Source organism: Cryptomeria japonica, chromosome 1 (genome assembly GCF_030272615.1).
Source record: "Cryptomeria japonica chromosome 1, Sugi_1.0, whole genome shotgun sequence".
NCBI lineage: Eukaryota > Viridiplantae > Streptophyta > Pinopsida > Cupressales > Cupressaceae > Cryptomeria > Cryptomeria japonica.
The window spans coordinates 343631445-343653640 of NC_081405.1; the positions used below are offsets into that span (position 1 = coordinate 343631445).

Here is a 22196-nt window from a genome sequence, read left to right on the forward strand (position 1 = left end):
CCTGAACCATTAAATTATAATTTTAATGATAGCTAGAATTAGTATGGTACGCTACCTAATTTAATTTGATGTGACATCAATTCATTTAAAACAAAACCTTAATACTTCAATAATAACAATTAAATACATTAATTTTTTCCCAACAAACTAACACTTCGATAATGTAACATTGGTTTTACTTCAAGACAAGCGAGACGGGTGTCTTTCTTAGCCGAGAGATATTTTCCACGAGTATTTTGTGACCGGCTGGATACGATTTTACCGGCGTGAGACAAATATTCCGGTACCTGTCAGGATTTGGAAGCTTAGCGGGTAATTAATAATTTATATTGTGGGGCCACAGGCATGGTGAAGTAGAGTAAGTGAAAGCGAAAAAGGAAACAGAGGGGAAGGGCTCAAGACCTAGAAAACTCCAACATTGTGAGGTTAAGGGAACTTTCGTGTCGCATTAAAAGAATTAAAACAATGAAAAATAAAAATAAAAAATATTTGAGTAAGTAGTGAGTTTAGGGGGACTTTCGTGTCCCATTAAAAAAAGAGCAGATTTGAGAACACCACAAAATCGGTGTCTTCTGTTTCGCATCAGAATAACCGGGCAAAAGCAAAGCCGCCTATAAATTCTTTGCCCGACTCAAAGTAAAGAACTTTGTTTTAAGCCAGGGGTTTGCAGGTACCGAAAGATCGGAGGGTTTAGTCGAAGCTCAATTTGGCCAAGCATTTCTGTGAAATTTCATTCGCAGGTGCTGGAATGGATCTCTGCTCGAGATTTGCAAGAGTTTGAGCGTTTTCCGGTTTAAAACGGTGCGGTTTTTTGAATTTCTATTCGGTTAGGGTTTTTGCAAAATTTTCGGCCTTAAGCGAATTGCAGTATTTTTTCTTTAATAAATCTTTTCGCGAACTAATTAGGAACAATTTTTCTGTTGAATGCTCTGGATCCTTCTGTGGTTTAGATCCAGTTGTATCAAAATTGCACAATTAAACATCTATGCATAAGATCAGAGTGCAAAATTTATAGCCCATTGTTTTGTCTTGCCCTAGAGAACAAGCTTACCTGCTATTAATTTGATTAATCGTGGATGGAGTCTTGCGACGGCCTTCAAAAACTAAAGCTAAAGATTAAAGCTGATTCAGGTTTAGCGAAGGAAAAACAAACATGCATTCATTCACTAGCAAATAATTTCATTTATACCGTGCCTTCAAAATCTAAAGCCAAAGATCAAAGCTTTTTCAGGTTTAGTGAATAAAAAATAAAACATGCATTCATTCACAAGCAAATAATTTCATTTATACCTTGTAGTACTGGACAACAAGGTTTTCTGTGAATTGGTAAACCATGCATGTCGAATCTTCAGACCTGCAGGTCTTCTAAACCACGTGTCAAATCTTAAAAGACCTGTAAATGTAGTCGTTAGTGCATTAAATAGTGAAGACTTGTTAACTTGGTAAAGAACGTGTCCAATCTTACAGAGCTATAAATGTAGTTAGCATGCATGAAATACGGAAAACCTCTTAGTTTAGTATCTCATGCATCAAATCTTGAAGGCCTTTAATGATTTTTTTGCAGGTTCATAGGCGGTAAATTTCTTTGTCGTGGGTGCTAATTAGCCATGGGAAAAGGTGGCCAAGATTATGGCACGAGGAGTCCTGTAGTCATGAAGTCAGATCGAACTGTGTTTCCGGCCTGGGCCAGGGATGAACACGAATGCGCGAAGGAATTTGGAGTAGACATTAGCCAGGGGCTGAGCAGTGAAGCTGTAGAGAGACAGAGGGCAAAATTTGGGTGGAATGAGCTGGAAAAGCATGCCGGGCCATCGATTTGGAAGCTAGTTGTAGATCAATTTAATGATACTTTGGTAAGAATATTACTCGTAGCTGCTGTCGTTTCTTTTGTTCTTGCTTGGATTGATGGTGAAGAAGGCGGCGAAAAGGATATAACTGCTTTTGTTGAGCCACTGGTTATTTTCTTGATTTTGATTGTCAATGCCATTGTTGGAGTTTGGCAAGAAAGTAATGCTGAAAAAGCCCTGGAGGCTTTGAAGGAAATGCAGTCAGAACATGCCATGGTAAAAAGGGATGGCCATTTTATTCCTAGTTTGCCTGCAAGAGAGCTAGTTCCTGGTGATATTGTTGAGCTTCGGGTTGGTGACAAGGTTCCTGCCGATATGCGGGTTTTGCATCTGATAAGTTCAACTTTAAGAGTAGAGCAAAGTTCACTGACCGGAGAAAGCATGTCTGTTAATAAAAGCCATCATAAAGTGAATAGTGACGATATAGAGTTGCAGGGAAAAGAATGCATGGTTTTTGCAGGGACAACCATAGTTAATGGTAGCTGCATCTGTCTTGTAACAGAGACTGGCATGAATACTGAGATAGGAAAAATTCATTCTCAGATCCACGAGGCATCTCAACATGATGAAGATACACCATTGAAGAAAAAGTTGAATGAGTTTGGGGAGGCACTCACTTCCATTATTGGAGTTGTTTGTGCACTGGTTTGGCTAATAAATCTTAAGTATTTCCTTTCATGGGAGATAGTGAATGGTTGGCCACGGAATTTCAAGTTTTCGTTTGAAAAGTGTACATATTACTTTGAGATTGCAGTGGCTTTGGCTGTTGCTGCCATACCAGAAGGCTTGCCTGCTGTTATTACTACTTGTTTGGCACTTGGTACTAGAAAAATGGCACAGAAAAATGCAATTGTGAGGAAGTTGCCTAGTGTTGAGACTTTAGGCTGCACTACTGTGATTTGTTCTGATAAGACAGGAACACTTACAACTAACCAAATGTCTGTTGCAAAACTGGTGGCCGTAGGGTCAGACCCATGCTCTCTCCGAGATTATACGGTTGAGGGTACAACTTATGATCCTTGTGATGGAAGAATCCAGGGCTGGTCTGAGGGTGAGTCTATGGATCCCAATCTTCAATCAATAGCAAGAATCGCTGCTCTATGTAATGATGCAGGTATTGCATACACTGGACATCAATTTTGTGCCAATGGCATGCCAACTGAAGCAGCTTTGAAGGTAAACTTCTAATTCCTTGGGGTGTTTTATTACTGTGTTTTTACAAATAATTTGCTGATTTTTTTCAAGTGGCTGATGGCTCAATATGAAGTGTTTGTGTAGGAAGTAGAATTCTACCCTTTTAGTAAATTGAATTGTTTTGGTGAAGACAGGTCTAGTTTGGATGATTAATATCAAACCAATAGTAAATAATGCATTTGCAATTTAGGCAAAATTGTTCTAAAGAAAGATATATATTTAGGTTTTATATTTTAATTATCCGTGCAATAGGCAGTTCTAATATACCCATCATTTGTAATCTCAGGTGTTGGTTGAAAAGATGAATTTACCAGGTTCAGAGAGGCATCTACATGCTGCAAGTACTGGAAGCCATCCAGATTCTGCAGAAATCAGATTATGTATGGTCGTAGAACATATCAGGGAATTAATATTGTCTATATGTAGTCTTTGTTGTTTTATTGGATTTAGCTTTTCAATGTTCCACAGAGGGACAACTTATCTTGCTGTTATTCTAAAGTTTGACATTGTTATTATTATGCTGCTTTTATTTGTGACAATCATTCTTGTGATTTTTTCCTTATGTAGACTGCTGTGAGTGGTGGAGTGAAAGAACACACAGAATAGCTACCCTAGAGTTTGATCGGATGCGAAAATCAATGGGGATTATTGTTAAGTCGGATACAGGAGAAAACTTATTGCTGGTTAAGGTAATCATATAACCATTGCATTAGATAGGCCACAAGATTGTTGAATCAAATGATTTGAAGGGTACACAGTTTCTTTTAATGAGTACGAGTTTCTGTCATCTGTCATTTCGAAGTGGTTGCAGATTGACCATGCTTAAGGTGGATGTTTTATATTTTAATATTACTTTTAAATTAATTGAAATAATTTATTAGCCACTGATATGTTTCAAGGATTAATGAATAAAAAACATCATCCATTGCTCTACAAATCTATTGAACTCCTTTTTGTTGTCTATGCCAAGCATGGTGTTATCGTTCTTAAGTTACTAACTGCTTATCCTAACAATATGGTGGAATTGTGTTTAATGAAAATCTATTTAGATTTGTCATAAAAAAATAGAATGAGATCTCCAAACTTTATTTTAGAATGTATCATATATTTTGTTTAGAACATGATCTGTCACTAAATTGCTAGGTGACATTTAATGTAAGTGATACTACAAACTGTGGGAGACTGAAGAATCCAATATAAATAAAAAATTGTCTATTCATTTGAAGATTTACATTTAGGCATGCAAGAGTAGGCACAATAAATAGTTCATGTTTGGTGGAGGATAAGATGTGTATGTCACTTTACTTTGGGAATTGAAGTTTATGTTTGGGCATTTGTTCTTTTGTATTTATTCTTAATTTCTTATAGCACTGTCATTTACCATTTTCAATCCTGGTATTAGAGCCACACAGCCTTTATGTATTGATTCCATTGTAGATATTTTATAGTTGCAGTAGAGTTTTTGGATGAGACTCAGGGTAGTAGAGGGTGGGCACAAACTCACCTCCAGCATTTGATTGCTGAAGTACAATGAATGAAGATGTGTTCACAAGTTTCCCTAGCTTGCTTGCATATAACACATTTGAAAGGACCCAAAAAACCCATTTTCATCAGTTGATTGTTTTGGATGGTTGCTTAGGTGATCTACCTTGGGTAATTTTTACATTTGCATTTGATATCTGACCAATCTAAATCCCTAGGAGGAGCCATTAGAGATAGGCAGCCTATTTGAATCAAGTAAGCTCCACATTATGAACATGCCCAGTCTTGTAGTATGCTTTTGAGACAGTTAATTTGCTATTTGGGTGTGTACATGACGGTGAAGTCTTTCCATCTAGATGTTATTATTCCATCTATGATTTTAATGGTAATATAGTATTAAACCTCAGAGATCCACATCTTGTTAGTATGTCCTTCATGTCATTGAGATCATCTCTCTCTTAAAGTGGCATATGTCCATTCTAGGAATTTGTTGAGAATTTCAACTTTCTGCCATCCTTAACTTCCTTGGGGATGTGATTTCCAATAATATGCTTGCATTTACCCATGAAGTTCCATATGTGTATACTAGTTAGGAGGTCAAGGGTGTTAATATTTGTAAATTTTCCATCGTATTAAGGTACTTTCTTTTCAAGAGGAGGCTCCATTTGGTGTTAGGGTTGGCATAGATGTTCTTGAACAATTTGGCCCCAAGGTTTGTGTTTTGAATTATAATCTGTTCAATTTGAATGCCTTCAAAAGGGAGATGACAAATAGACCTCTCATTCCACGGTATCAAGGTACTTCTTTCACAAGAGGGCACTCCATTTGGAGTTAGGTTAGCAAGGATGTTTTTGATTGATTTGGCTCCAAAGGTTGTGTTTTTGAATCACCATTTGTCTAATATCAATGCCTTCAAATAAAAATGAAAAACAAACCTTTTCCCAAGCAATAGGGGGAGTCTTGTCATCTCACGTATCCCTTGCTAAAGAAAGTCCATTATTTTATTTATGCCTTTGAGGACAAAAGCTGGGACTCTTAAAGGAGATAAATGGGTAGGGCAAGGAGAGCATGTTTGATCATGGCGAGTCTCTTGATCACGAATTAAAGAAAGCAACATTAGATTTGTTCTCATTTATCTTTTGTCTTCAAGCAATAACACAAGTTGTTAGGATGCAATTTATATTTGTAGTATTAGGTATGCTGCCTTCACCAAATAATATGTTGCGATCCACAAATTGGAGATGAGCAAAAGTCTCCATCTTCCCAATTGTCACAATGCCTTTCCATTTCTTGTTGGTCTGAGAGTAGGTGATGTAGTGTCTCAAGGCATTTGTCTGCCATGAGAATGTATAGGTAGGAGGATAGGGTATCACCTTGCCAAAGCCCCCCCACCCAAGTGGCTCCAAAGAGTTCCATTGTTTAAGAGAATGGAGAATTGTGGAGTGGAGATGCATTTGAAAACCCATTTGCCAATTTCAAACAAAAGCCAATTTTTTTGAGGATTTTCATGAGAAATCTCTAGTCAACCTAGACATATACTTCGCTGATATCTTGTTTGACAATTAGGCTTTTCACATTAGAATTTGAATCTAAATTTCATGGGCAATGTTGATACCTCTAGTGATAACTTGTTTTGGCACAAAACCACTTTGCTCCAAGGAGATTAGAGAGGGAAGCAATGTCTTGAGTTTGTTCACCACTGGTTTGGATCTGAATTTTTGTATTGTGTTGCATGGTGTGATTGGCTTGAATTCAACAAAGGTGGATAGACACGTTTACTTGGGGATTAGAGCAATAAATGTGTAGTCAAGAGATTTTAGTACTTTCTAGTTTCTTCTTGATTTGTTGCAAAGTTTCACTACCTCCATGCCCACAATGCCTTCTTGCCCACAATGTGCCAACATTTTCGAAAGAAGGCATTTGGGTGCTTGTCAAGACTTGGAACTTTGTGTGGATGCATTTGAGAAAGAGCAAGGTCAATGTCCTCTTTTGAAAATGGGTCCATTAGTATTATGTTGTCCTCATTAGTATTATGTTTGCAGAAATTTAGCTTGGGTAGTCAAATTTGAGGTTTCTTCGAGGTTTCTTCATGTTGTAGGAGAGCTTTGAAATGTTCAATAGCCTCAGCTTTGATGAGATCTGGATTGTCCTAGTAGATTTTGGGTCTTGTCTTAATGGTGGAGATCCAATTGTGTGAATGGTTGGCTTTAGTCTAATTGTAAAGAAAATTGTTATTTTTATCCCCTTTCCTCGACCTATAACTTATTTAATTTTTGCCTCCAAAAGGTTCCTCTTTTGCCTGGATGTCCTTCAATTTTACAAGGAGAGATTTTTTGTGTATATAGGGCTTGATCCATACCATTCCCTATCACATTTTCATTGAGATTCCACAACTTAGTTTCAAATATTTCTTTTTCCTTGAATATGTTCTTGGAGGTTGTTCTTTTCCACTCCTTTAGGATGGGCTTTAGGGCTAGTATCGTAATGAAATTACTTACACAAGATAACAATATGATAGAAGATAGGCTGCAATTTTTTTGATGATAATAGGCCACTTCAAGGGGGGCAAACCTCTAAAAGTCTTCAATAAAAATAGAATTCACAATTTTATGCTTAACTATCACTTGTAACAGTTGTATGTGTAGGCATCATTAGGTAACATTAGTACTCTAATCCCAATGAGGCTGACTTACCATACCAAAACTATTCCTAGGGACTCATAATAAACTCAACTAAGGATTATGTGGCCTGTAGTAGGTTATCACATCTCCTAATACATGTTATAGGATATGGGTGTAGCATGTCTCTCACCTTAAAACTAACATTTTCCTCAATGTTGATGATTTGTGGAAACTTGCGTAGTAATGCTTTATCTTCCCTTGTCAGATCTTTGTCAGCTAAATTATTCCACTTGACCAGATTCTCAATGAGCTCCCTTTTTTGTAACCTCTTGGTCCATGTTTGAAGGATTCCTTTAGGTACCATTATGATTCGGCCCTTTGTATCAAGCTTTAGTAACTCTATTTGGGTTCAATTTCTACTTTGAAAAACTTGTTGCTTAGTTTATTTTGTGTCGTTGCCTTGTTTTCCTTGAGATCAGAGACTACCTCTTGTTGGGGCTGAAAGTATTCTTCCACTGGTGTACCTTCAAAATAGAGGCGAACCTTCAAAATAGAGGTGATAGATGGTGGATGGTGCCCTTGTACTAGTTGAATGATATGATTAGGATCTCTTTTAGGAGGCAATTCGTTTGACCTAGCTCCCAAAATTACTAAATGCTCATTTCTTGTGGATCTAGTGATATAGAACTCTTTGACTATTCACTTCGAATAAAAGCAATTTGGCCACACCCTTGTCTGCTTCCTTATTAAGCATTCTTTTGCACTTGGTGAGAGCTTACTAGTTGTGGACACTTTACATGTAATCCTCTTTATTCAAATGCCCTTTGAGTAAAAATGCATGAACATCTCTTGGAAGTTCATCTCAATTGTTCTTAAGGTATTGAGCCATTGGACTACAAAAACAATGTTTGCTACAACCATTGAGATGGTGAACGCGGGAGGGTCTAGCATTAGTCTTCCGTGGTGAATTTAATATTGTGACATTTCTTTGAACAACTTGCACAAGAGAAGAATATGATAGAAGATAGGTTGCAAATAGTTGATGATAATAGGTCACTTCAAGGGGGCAAACCTCAAAAAGTCTTCAATTAGAACAGAACTCACAATTTTATATTTAGTTGCTGCTCACTACCTCTTATATATAAGCATCATTGGGTAACATTAGTTCTCTCATCCCAATAGAACCAAAACTACACTTACGAGCTCATAGTAGACTCAATTGGGGATCATGTGGCCCATAGTAGGATACCACATATCCCAATACATGCTATAGGTTGAGGATGTAGCAAGTAGTTTCCTAAAAAGTGAATACATCTTTAAGCCTTCCCACCATAGCTTCATCAGTTTTAGAAATTTGTCATCTCTAAACTACATGTTCTCAAATTTGAATAGGCATCTGGGATTTTTTGCCAAATCTTCCTCTAACAAATTGTAATGGATAATAATTTGAAGTGGAGTTGGGGATAATTGAGCACTCAGTGGTTGCATTCAAGCTTAACCATTTGGGGGATATAAAGTATCTGTCTGGCCTTTTGGCTATGCTGCTGAAGCTCTTTTGCCTATTTGTCCATATAAAGTCCCAAATTCTTTTTTCTGTGAGACCAGTGGGACCATGATTGTTTTCCTCAAGGGAAGTAATCAGGAAACAGTGTATTAGGAGGTAGGCTTTTCATTTCAGCTCCAACTTTTATCCCTATGAAGAGAACTCTCATTCACATGCAGGGCAGCTCTTTGCTCATGGAAGCTTTATTGTTTCAACACATATCTTCTTGTAATCTCTTTTATATTGTTAAATCACATATTGCTCCACACAAAGGGCCTCAATTGATATTGTAGGCAAAACTAAACTTTCCTCCAATTCCTACTTTAAAATTGTATTTTATAGGTTCATTTTTATATGATATTAGTTTGCAGTTGTTTTTGAGGTTTGGACTTTAAAGTTGATCTATGTAGTAATTCACTATACGGTGTTTACTGCTCTCAGCAATCTCAAAATTAATAGAAAAATTCCAAACTTAAAATTCATGGTGTACACTCTTTTTACGTTCAACTTTCTCACTTATGCAATTCGAAAGTTTTTAATTATAAGGACATCAGTTATTTCTCTTTTTATTTTTCTTTTTTCTTTTCTTTTCTGAGTTCCTAGTTTTTCCCCGATTTTATCCTGAGAAATTGAAAATTTCTTTATTTTATAGTTTGCCAAGTAACTTGTGAGAAAAGTATTGCTTCTGTTGTTTGTCGGTGTCCAATGGTTTATAACCAAGACACAATATTCTATTACTATATTCTTCTAGTAACACAAATTCGCCCCAGAACCATCCTTGATATTTCTGGATACCCCACCTAAAAACTAAATTTCGTGAGTGTTTCCCATTAAACTATACAGCAACAGTAGGCACAGATACAATTTGATGCGCAAATGAAAGAGCTTTGGTATCACCAAAATTTACTGAATCATTCCATAATTACAGTGTACATTTTGAGCTATGCACATATTTATATTCGATCTGTAGGTTTTTCTATGTGATTCTCCTTCACTGCCAAATCACAGATACCATGTGTATGGTGGTCAGTGTTGTAATGAATCTTATTCTCACAATTATCCAAACTTTTAAGAGGGTGATTCCAACTTTTCTAACCTTATGGCTGTTTCTTGGAGACCTTTGTTATTTGTTTTCTCCATCATGAATAATGGCAGACCTTTGTTATTTGTTTTCTCCATTATGAATAATGACAAACTTTGCACTATAATACAGTGCGTTATCATTGTCTAGTTAATACATTTCATGGTTGTATTTCAGTTTTTTATTTTTTGCGAGTTTGAATTTATGTTGGATTCTCACTTTTTATTTTCCTTATGCAGATGTGCTACTTAATGTATGGCTTCAATTCTGCATTACCTAAACTGATCTGTATTATTGTAATTAAATAATTGCATATCTGTGCAGGGTGCAGTTGAGAGTTTGCTAGATAGAAGTTCTCGTATACAGCTCTCAGATGGAACTGTTGCCCCATTAGATGCAGAATCTCGTCAGTCTCTTCTAAACAAGCTTGATGTGATGACTTCAAGTGCTCTACGATGTTTAGGTTTTGCATACAAAGAAAATCTTGGTGATTTTACCACATATGATGGAGAGGATCATCCGGCCCATAAATATTTGCTTGATCCTGCTAATTATGCTTCAATTGAAAATGATATGATTTTTGTTGGATTAGTAGGACTGAGGGTAAGAGTTAAATGTTTCTTTGTTTATGAGTGTAGACGCTATACTTGCTTGGTGTTTGCAGTTTAAAATTATGCTAGGTCAAATTGAAGTTATGTACTGAAATACCTATTCTGTGGTCTCTTTTGGAATTATCTTTGGGGATTGTGGTAGGATCCCCCACGCCAAGAGGTCCATGAAGCTATTCAAGAGTGCAGAGATGCTGGTATTCGTGTGCTGGTGATTACAGGAGACAATAAGAATACAGCTGAAGCTATTTGTTGTGAGATTGGTGTTTTTGAGCAAGATGAGGATGTTAATAGTAGAAGTTTCACAGGAAAGGAGTTTATGGCATTACCTGAGACCAGAAGGAGAGAAATTTTGAGAGGACCTGGAGGGTGTGTCTTCTCAAGATCCGAGCCCAGGCATAAGCAGGATATAGTTCGTATGTTGAGGGATGCTGGAGAAGTAGTTGCAATGACTGGTGATGGTGTGAATGATGCACCTGCTTTGAAGTTAGCTGACATAGGTATTGCCATGGGAATTGCTGGAACAGAGGTAACTTCATGTCTTTGACCTTTTTTTATTGGCAAAGGAAAATTGTTATCATTTAATTGAATAGAATTGATTTGGCAATTTTGCCACAAATTTAGTCAGGGGGTAAGTTCTCATTTAATTGAATAAGATTGACATACATTTATGATATTGTTCTATTGTTGAATGCTTGCTCTCTACTTATATTTTCTGCTTTTCTCGTTTACAAATGCACACATTTTTAAAAACCTTTTGGTTGTCTTTTATAAATAGATACACATGCAGTAATTCACTTACACAAGGCTCTTCTCACTATTTTGCATCTTACACATTTAATTATTGTTTTCCATATTTTATGATTGATATGATTGCTTGCAAAATTGTTCCACCTCTACATATCACATTCTTAAACACCTGAAGATTAAAAACAATAGCAATCTGCTCTTTATTTAACATGAATGGTTTTATTCAATCTTTTCAGTAGAGTAATCCAAGGCATAATTCGTATTGGTCTTTGTTGATGAATGTTGTGTTTGCTTTGATGTCAAGATTTTGTGTATATCTCATAGCTATCGGGTGTCTTGTGATTCGTTCAATGGAGTCACAGACACAGAGATATTGCCCTGCACCCATTTTGTTATGTTTTGTATTTTTAATTTTTTGTTTTTTGTTTTCTGTTTTCAATTGTTTTCTTGGTTGTTAATCGGAGAGGGGTTTGCTTTTAGGTTGCGAAGGAGGCTTCTGATATGGTGTTAGCAGATGACAACTTCAGTACTATTGTTGCAGCTGTTGCTGAGGGTCGCTCGATTTTCAACAACATGAAGGCATTTATTCGGTTTGTTTTCTCCTTTTTTAATTCCCTCACACATTATTCTAATGATGGATTGTTATTACATTCTTTGGATGATAAAAGTAATGGCATGCAGAGGTGTATTATTGCAGTCTACAATAAGAAATTGTGATACGCTAAACTGATAGACAAACTACAATTTTGTAAAACACACAATTTTGTAAAAAATTTCTTCAAAAACATTGTGTTGATGTGTTTTTTTTTATGCACATGCGAACACAGAATAAAATACCTTAAGTATCTTATCCTCTCTTGAACAAAATCTCTCGGATGCTGAAGATTAGCTTAAGGATCACTCGAGAAGACTCCAAGGTTCATGAATGTAGGGTCACTACGTGTGGATAAGTTTAGTTGGTTGATGTGATTGCTGGTATCGCAAGGGGACTTACATTTGAATGCTTGAATTCTTGATTTGCTGGAGCTTAGATCATCTGATGTTGCAATATGGTGATGCTTTGTTTCCTAAACTAACTAGAGTTTGAAAAAAATGGCAAAAGATGAGGGGTTGAGAGAGTCTATTCTAATCATAAGAATGTAAAAAGAGTGAATGATTAGATGGAATCCTACTGAGCGAGGTCTCACCATCAAACTGAACAATTTGACACAAGCTCAGTGCAATTTTGTAATGGTATTTCAAAGATATTCGAATCAATACCATCAAACAGCGATTACCATTCAATTTAATGCATAAACAATGGGTGTAGAACGATTCGAAGTTAAGCTCATATCATTCCAAGAGGATTCACCAAACAAGGCACCGTAGTAACACATATGCCATCCTCATGGCTTGCGGCAATTGTGTGGCTACTTCTTGGATTGGTGGTGCATGAGAGTCCTTCTAAGATGGTCTAGGGAGCTCATAGATCCATATCTACTCTCCTACAAATGATGCACATGCTCCAATAATATTGCAACACACTTGGAGAAACTTTTTTGTGGTAAACATAGCTTAACCAAATCTTTTGTGTTTCCCAACATAGATCTAGTAGGGTCCAAGACACCACTTGGAGAAATGAAAGTATCTAGTTCATCAAACACATCATATCATCTTGAATGCAAATCTCTAGTCTTCAAACTTAGCATGAGAACCAAGTTGGCACCATTGATACTAGTCGCGAGTCAAGTCATTTGCCCAATCACTTGAGACACATTAGCAATTGGTTACACTCCGTTATCCTTGGGAAAAAGGAAAATAATCAAGGAAGTTGTTTCCTTTTTCAAGAAGATGGTTTTCTTATCACTGGCGTTTTTTCTTACAATTGGCTTCTAATCTCCATGGCATGATTCTTTGTAAGCTATAAAAAACATGTCTTAGCAAAATAGTTTAGACATCACAAAATCACGATATCATTATAATTGTGAATAGATAAAGTTGAAAATTGTGAAATCGCGTGAGTCAAACATAATAAACTCGTTTGGAACGCAAATGAAAGAATGTGCAATTTTTAAGTTAGGGTTTTTGGGTGCGACTCCAAGGCACGACGATGGCACGAGTCTAGGGCTGAAGGATGCAACTCCAAGGCACGATAATGGGTGCGACTCCTTCATTTCTGATGATTCCTTGCATTTGTTTAGAATTGCTTTCGTTTTATTTATCAATATTATTTCCTTTATGCAAAGATTGATGTCCATACCTAGTCACAATAGCATCGTATGATTATTAAAAGATTAAATTTATTGATAATGGACTTTATAAAAGTTAAAATTAAAAATGATTATAAACTATAAAGTATACATATTAAACTTTAATAGTTATTAATTTTTTTAAATATATTAAAAATGAATATTGTTATGATTTAAATAGTATTCTATTAGTATATGTTTATTTTAATATAATTGAAAAATAAATTTAATGACATTAAATTTATATAAATGTGCGTTTTTGAAGAATATTAAAAAAAATACTTTTAAATGTTCAATAAAATTGAGTTATTGCCGAGTTTTTCCCTGGGTTTTCGCGAGTCCCGAGTTTATTAAAATTTTTGTGTTTGTTGAGTCATTGCCGAGTCTGAGTTTTTCAACTATGAGATAGACGATAAACAACCACATTCTTTTTTGAAGACCATGCCTTGTACGAAATATATAACAGAATAGTAATACATTCTTTGTTTCGTTTTATATCTATTTGTCTTAGTGTTGTTCAATTATGTAATTAGCGTCCACATATGCCATAACTTATTTGGATTAACATTTGGAAAGTTTTATATTGGGATCTTTACCCTCAGGCCTTCGATTGGTGGTATTAGAGTGATTATCTCTACACCTTGCATGTCCTTTTGTACATGGTCAAAGTACTTGAGCCTTGGCATAGAATGTCGGGATCCATCAAACTACTTGCCAACATAGGTCAAGATGCCCAAACCAATGTAAGGATAGAGTCGATAGACACACACAGCGATCAAGAGTGAGAATGAAGATGTTCTCATGGATTAGCAAAAATTCTTGTTAAACCAATTTGTAGTTGTCCTTGAATGTGTCTTCATTGGTGCCATCATCAAGTAGAGCCTTTGCTGGTCAAGTTCCCTCTAAGAATTAGGTAAATTTACTAGTATTCGAGATTAAGATTGATGCAAATTTTGTAGATTGAATCATGCTTTTCCACAAGTGATTTCATAAATGAGGAATAATAAAGATTGACCTCTTGAAGGTTTCCTTGCTTGTGTAATGTCCCTTTCTAGAACATTGTTTATTTTTGCCTTCAAACAATAATTCTAACTCAAAAATGATAATCTTATTTATATTTATAAATATAACTTAATAAAAAATAATGAATTTTATTATAATATTCAGTTTTATCACTTTGACATAATTCTGAAAATAGACTTATGCTGACTTATGTTGATTTTCTGCTATAATTTTCCTTTCTATTTGCAGCTATTTTTCCTTGAATGTTTGTCCTTAATGTTGAAACAGGTAATGGGTTTTAGTCCAATACCCTGATAGAAGGGTTTTTGTCCAATAAGTTGATAAGAGAAGTAAGGTTTTTCATCCAATAACTTGATAGGAGAAGGTTTTCGTCCATTAACTTAATAGAAGTGTTTTTGTCCTTAAGTCTCTTAATTTCTTTGGAGGGTTTTTGTTCTCTTTGGCTGTAGTAATTACTTGCAAAATCACATAATATTCACTTCCAATTTATGCTTTCCTCTTAGTGTAATGATATTGGTGAAAGAGTCACCACCTTTCATACCATCACTGACCTTGGCCCTTCGAAAACAGAATTTAATTTTAATTAAATTAATTAGCTAGCAACTTTCATACCTTATGAATATTGCTAGTACTACATTTATTATATTATTAACTGCATCGGCTTATAATTATATGCATGCTACTTTATTCTTTAATCTTTAATCTCCTAGGCAATGATTTAACATGCTGCAAACTGTGGCTTTTTGGTGGGGGCATGACAGCTTGTCAAAATAGGTGGCAAATCCAAACCAACTTGTGAGAAATTCCTAGAAGCCTTCAAAGATGAGTTTTGTCCTAAAGATGTATATGTTGACCGCTACATGTGAGCAAACCATCCAAGACTGATAAGTGCTGTGACAACACAAAAGTTGCAGCCATTCCCATGAGGAATGCCGTGCATAGAAGAAGGTGCATATAGTGGTTGAAGTTGGAGATGTTGATATTAAACCCTTAAATAGGATCATTGATGCAGAACTCAATGTCTGAGTCAATACCACTCTATCAACAGATCTCTCATCTCAAGGAAGTTGGTGTAGAGCAAGTATTTTGGTTGTAGATGTGGAATGAGAAGCAACCTTTGGACTTAATGATTGATGACGGTAGTATGGAGAACTAATCTCTTCCGAAATTGTTGAGATTTTGAAGTTGTCAATCATGCCTCATTGGCATCCCTACAAACTGGGGTGGCTCAGCTCTTACAACAGCCAATGCATAAAGGTTACTCTCAATGTCATTTAACATATCCTATTAATCTATTTCAGCTCTTGCAAAACCTGAGGCATAAGGGCTTCTTTCCAATGTCTACAGATTTTTATTCATCTATTTCAAGAAGAAATAGTCTATGATTTTCTAATGGAGGTCTGTAATTACTCCTTTGGCATTCATACGTGCATGGTCATGTGTATGCACAACACGAACCTTCATATAATGGTTGTGATAGTAGGCAGCAAGAGATATCAAATTCCTGAAGTGAATTCATGCTCAACACTTGCTACACTAGTGCCAAAGAAGATTTTGCCATATAGCTATGCACGCTCAACTTTCTGCATCTCATCCCTATAGACTGACCTGTTATGGCCAAGAAAGATCAAATCTTGGAAACCATGTTCACCAAGAACTCTTCTTTACCAATATAGAGTTGTCAGAAGGATGAGTTCCTACACCAAGCTAAGTGGTTTACTGAACAACAACTAGAAGATAAGGCTGTACACTTGCTTCTTCGACTTAATGCAGTTGAGACTATTTCTTTACAAGGAGGGGCATCTGATCTGGGAGGATTCACTAAACAAGACAGCTGTGATAGCACTCATGCCATCCTCATGGCTTGTGGCAATGATGGGGATACTCTTGGGTTTGTGGTACACTACAGGACTCCTAGATGCAATAGGGAACAGAAGTATCTATATCCGCTTTCTAGCAAATACTTCACATGCTATAGCGACAACATAGCACACTTTGCAGAGATAGACATTTTTGCAAATAAACATACCTGAAACCAAATCTACTGTGGTTCCTAGCATAGTTTCAACAGGGTCTAACACATCTCTTCGATAAACCTTAAGATCTAACTCATCACCCATTTCATTGCATTATTCGGTTCTGTAGTCTTCAGACAAAATTGTCAGCAGGGCAACCAAGTTGGCACCCATGAGGCTTGCGACAAGCCCAGTCGTTTGCCCAGTCATTGGGGGCACATTGACAATTGTTTACATCCACAATAACTGTCGGGTGAGAAACTTATAAAGGAAATTGTTCCTCTTTGAAAGGAGATGAATCAACTTCCTAGCAGCTTTTGATCTCCATGACATGATTCTTTGCAAACTATATAAATATATCTTTGTAACATAGTTTAGAGAGACAAAATCACTGTAATCATGAACAGGCAGAAGATAAACAGCCATACAGCTTTCTCAAGGGTATGCAATGTGCGGAACAGATTCCAGAATAATAATACATTATTTGTTGTAATATATCTGTCTATCTCTGTTTAGGGGTAGTATACACTTAAAACATTCACAGGGAAAAGGGATAGGAGGTAATAGTTTAGAAAATTGCATAACATAAAGCAGACAATGCGACAAAATAGACAATGAGCAACTCAGAAAATAAAATTGAAATTCTCAAGAACCAACCTACAGATAATATGCAATATTGAAAACAGTGGGAGAGATCTGGGGACTTCAATATAAACATCAGATGCACAGTGAGTAGATTCAATCAAAACAAGAAACTCTCAGATGGGAAGGAACCCCTTGCAGCTGGGGATGAGAATGAGGTGCAGGGACTCCAATGCTATTATGAGATATGTAATGTCCCCTAATGAGAATTTCCTTAATTTAGTCCTGAGACAACAAATCCAACTTAAGGTGAGAATTGTAATATAAAATTTATCTAAACTGATGACATTTAATTATGATATTTAACTTAATAATTTTAAGAATAGTTCAAGGATAGAACTTATCTTGATAACTTTCTCTGATCTGTATACTTGAGATATATGCCTTAATGTTATACATTGCTTCTGCTCAACTGGACTTCCAAATTTGAGCCATAATAAAATAGATTCTTCATGACTTGTGCAATAGTTCTCCCTTTCAACCTGCTATCATTTGACCATAAATCATTTTCATTTGTTTATTCTATCGTTGTTGAGATTAAAAATCTGCTATTTGGTCTGCTCCAAGTCTTTTTCATATATCTGCTCATTGATCCTTAATTCTATTTTTAATGTCTCCACAAAAACTATTCTTTTATATGATATGATATTGAGGAATATCCGTTCTCCTTGCTGAGGCTTAATCAAGCTATTATTCTTTTTCTGATCGAATCCCTTGGGCCCGTTTATGATCTTAACGTTTACAGTATGTGTATATTGACCGTGTTCTTGATATTACTCACAAATATACACATGATATTTGCTACTAACTGAGAGTATATAATATTCCTGATATATTCTTTTAGAGTATATGTAAGTTTCACTGTTGTTGATCGATAAGACCTGATCCCCTTATTTGATATGAGGCTTGTAATGGCGGTGATCTAATGATTGCCGTAATAGGCTAACGCTGTTTCAGATTTTACTTGGTTGTTTCAGATTAATATCGAGAGGAGCTTTTAATTCCTTACTGCCAAGCATATTGATTATGATGTATGGTGTCTTCTTCCTCATAAAGATCACTGCATATTCCTGTCTATTCTGCTACCCGCAAATGAAATCCCTTCCGTGAACCAAATATGGATAAGTGTAATAAACAAAACTATCTTCGATGCCTCTATATATCTTGCCGAAAGAATGAGGAGTTGTGTTTCAAAACATCTCCCATATCACCTCTCTTTCCTTTTAGACTAATCGCACCCTTTGGTGGTTAATCGATTGATAGTTCTTTTTTAATCAATTACTACCAATATGGTGATTACCGTTCTAACCATCCTTAATCGCTATTCTAATATAGATATGGATCCATTATTAATCACGATATCGCCTAATGCCGCTATCTATCAAAGTAGAGATTAATTCGTGGTTACCGATAAATGTTTTGATGTTGTTATCGTGTCTTAGGTATTCCTTGACGATGTTATGATTGGTTCATGCTTTTGCTGATAACTTCTTATGCTATTGCCAACTATTTGGACTTTGTCACTATTATTTAAGATGGATTCTACCTTCCATCTTTCGTCGCCGCCTATATCAGTAATCTGTGTTCAACAGTGTTCTATGATCCCACCTGCACTTTTCTTTCTTTCTTCTATTCCGATATCTGAACTGTTGACTTTGATCATAACTATGATAATTTTAACTGTGATAACATCTGGTTCACAGGTACCGTCCATTTCGCTGCTGCTCTATGTCTCCATCTTTGGATATCGAAGATCTCTACTATGCTCTGTTTTGTCCAGTAACCAATATGTGTTGAATGTTTTCCTTAATATATTGTCACACATATAATTTGTTCCTTAAATCATGACGCTCACTGGAATCAAGAATGTAGTCCAATGCCATCTATTCGTGTTATCTCTCTTCACTTCTGCTTTATATTCATCATTAATAGTCCTGATCATTATTTAATACATCTTCATCAAACCATTTGGTTTCAATTGCATCGACTTCATTATAAAGATAATTCAAGGAGCTTTCTCAAGCTCAACAATATTTGATAAGGTTCAGTTTGGGGACATCACAAGATATCTGTGGGCTTTGTTCAGCACAAACGAGAGGAATGAGATCAACATCTGGAGAGAAGTGCCAAGATGTGACAAGCCTTCTTCATATAGCAGCTCCTCAATAGTTCACCCAAAGATGAAAGGTAACGTGCAGCCAGCGATTTAGCAAGAGATCCGATCGATGAGATTTTAATAACATGCTATCTACTATTATTATGTATGCCCAAATATGTGTAAATCAAGGTAGATTGATCCAAGTTGCTAGCCATCTTATGAACTTCCTTGACTTGAGGATTATGAGTCACATTTGAGTATGCAGGCCTCACATTGATTTACTTGCCCCAGACTCATTCAGGAAGGGGAGGTATTACATTTTTTAAAGAGCCTGCTACAGCATCCTATGTGATACACAGAATTTTAATAAAATGGAGTTTACTTGCCCGAGATTTCTCATTCAGGAAGAGGGGAGGTATTACATTTATTAAAGAGCCCGCTACAGCATATTATGTGATACTCAGAATTTATGGAGTTTTTTTTTATTATAATTTAAGTATAGTGAAAAGTTTTCTAAATGTTAATAATTAGTTTTGTGGTAGTTGATAGCTGGCTGAGACATGCCTTTTCTCTTGGGTTGCCAAGGAATCTGTTTATAATTCGTTCTCCTATACTACATTCTCCATCACTGGTTGATTGCTCTCACCTGGATCCTCTTTGTCCTTTTCTAACCAAAAACCTTTTTTCACATGTATTTTCTAGGCAGCATCATCCTCTGCTGCTGGTTCTGTGGTTCTTAAAATCATTTTCTCCTACATTCTAAAATGAAGAGTCTGCACAAGGAACAGATTGATCAATGCATTTAAAAGAAGCAAAAATATCAATTCACTTCACTTTACTGTCAGTACTTATTTAGAAAGCGCTAAATTTTAGATAGTCTGAATTTGCTTCTGATTTTTTGTCTTGCATAAATGGATTTCAGGTACATGATATCCTCAAATATTGGCGAAGTTGCTTCAATATTTTTAACTGCAGCATTAGGTATGCCGGAGGGCTTGATACCTGTACAGCTTTTGTGGGTAAACTTGGTGACTGATGGACCACCTGCAACGGCTCTGGGTTTCAATCCGCCAGATATGGACATAATGAAGAAACCCCCTCGTAGAAGTGACGATTCTCTGATTAATGCTTGGGTGTTGTTCCGCTACTTGGTATTTGCTTCTCTTAATACTCCTGTCAATCAAATTTGTTGTTCTGTTACAATGGAAGCTGGCATAGTAAAAATTTATATACTAAATTGATAATGAAATGCAACTTCTGATTGCATGTCTTTATCTTGCAGGTTATTGGTCTTTATGTTGGTGTAGCTACAGTTGGTATTTTTGCTATATGGTATACACATGGAACATTTTTGGGCATAGATTTACTGGAGGATGGTCATACTCTCGTGACCTTTTCTCAGCTCAGGAATTGGGACAAGTGCTCTTCTTGGGAAGGTTTCACTGTGTCTCCCTTCAAGGCAGGATCAGAAGTTTTTACCTTTGACAGCAATCCATGTGATTACTTCTCAACTGGCAAAGTTAAAGCAATGACACTTTCCTTGACTGTGCTGGTTGCAATTGAGATGTTCAATTCATTAAATGCATTGTCAGAAGATGGAAGCCTTCTTGTAATGCCACCGTGGGTTAACCCCTGGCTATTGCTAGCCATGTCAGTGTCATTTGGTGTCCACTTTTTGATTCTTTATGTGCCTTTCCTTGCACAAATTTTTGGTATTGTGCCTTTGAGCTTGAATGAATGGTTTCTTGTATTGGCGGTATCATTACCAGTGATACTCATTGACGAGATATTGAAGTTAATCGGAAGATGCACTTCCAAAAGAGGGAGACATGGATCTTTGACTAAGAAGAAAGATAATTAGAGATGCATCTAGAGACATGAGAAGTCGCAATGGAATATTTGTGGATATGTAGAGATGCAGCTAAAGAACCTTTGACAGCCTATATGAAAATTGTTTTGTTTGCCGGAAAATTCTTAAAGTTATGGATGTAATCACAGACAATTTGCAATACTATATGAGCATCCTGTATGGGTCCAATTGAGGCCAAGGAAGATGCACAGGATGCAATTGAAAATTTGTAGAATGGACTATCCTTGTACCGTGGAAGGACAAAACTTTGCCTATCAAATCTCATTGCACTACAATGCTTCCTAAACGTGTGTATTTGTATTGGGACTTTTAATATTAGGTAGAAAACAAGGATATATCTGCGAATAAGTTAATAGCTTTGCTGTTCTTTTGTTTTTTCTATACTGTGGTGGGTATAAAAGAGGATATATTGTAGAGCTTAAGGGAATTAGAGTAATTGGATAATGCTATATTAGTAATATTAGTCGTAATTTCACTCTATTATTTGTTTAATGATGTATTTTTTTTACTGGAGGCTGATCTCAGGCTTTTGAATATTTGCACATTTCACGGAGTTTAGGAGATTTTGCAATTTTTCATTTCTTCTTTTAAAGCTTGAATGGTTATATATTCATAACTAATTTGGAGTTTCAATAACGAACAGGATTGTATCCTTGAGCAGATGAAGGTGGGTCATACCTGCAAAAAAAGATGCAAATGACACCCCATTTCTGCAAATTTGAAAGAGACATGAATATCGTGATGGGCACAATGAGTTGCCAAAGCAATAAAAACTCAAATGAATCTGCATGTGGGGAAAACTTTCCCAAATCATTGTAGTACTTGTAAAACTTGTTGGCACTTACATATGTTAAGTGGGATAGGAGAGGATCTCTGGATATGATCTGTTGCTGAAGAGTATAAGCTTGCTGGCCTTAAAGGTTGAGACTACTATGGAATACCATAAGTCAATCTATTTTACTCTGTAATTTGCACATTCAGAGGGAAATTATAAGAGCAGCTTTGAAGCTTGGCAATTTTTTAAGAGATTTCATAATTAGACTCTGTATTTCAACCAAAGGTTGGATTCTAGACAATGTAGCTCCGATTGGTTTCTTAATCTTGCCAATATTGCGATGGTAACTCCTGTTAGCGTTTAAGGTGTTTTTTTTGCTTGTCTTCAACCTTCAAAATTTTAATTATTTAAGATCTGTA

General features: G+C 36.1%; 1 protein-coding gene across 1 annotated transcript; it reads left to right on the plus strand.

Moving 5' to 3' along the window:
• The first annotated feature begins 500 nt into the window (after positions 1-500).
• Positions 501-21288, plus strand: LOC131043575 (calcium-transporting ATPase 4, endoplasmic reticulum-type). The gene is made up of 9 exons (XM_057976792.2): positions 501-801; positions 1565-3023; positions 3328-3421; positions 3609-3730; positions 10093-10371; positions 10522-10905; positions 11607-11716; positions 20055-20283; positions 20415-21288. The coding sequence occupies exons 2-9, from the start codon at positions 1608-1610 to the stop codon at positions 20991-20993; spliced, it is 3213 nt and encodes a 1070-aa protein (XP_057832775.2). The 5' UTR covers positions 501-801; positions 1565-1607; the 3' UTR covers positions 20994-21288.
• Positions 21289-22196: the final 908 nt, after the last annotated feature.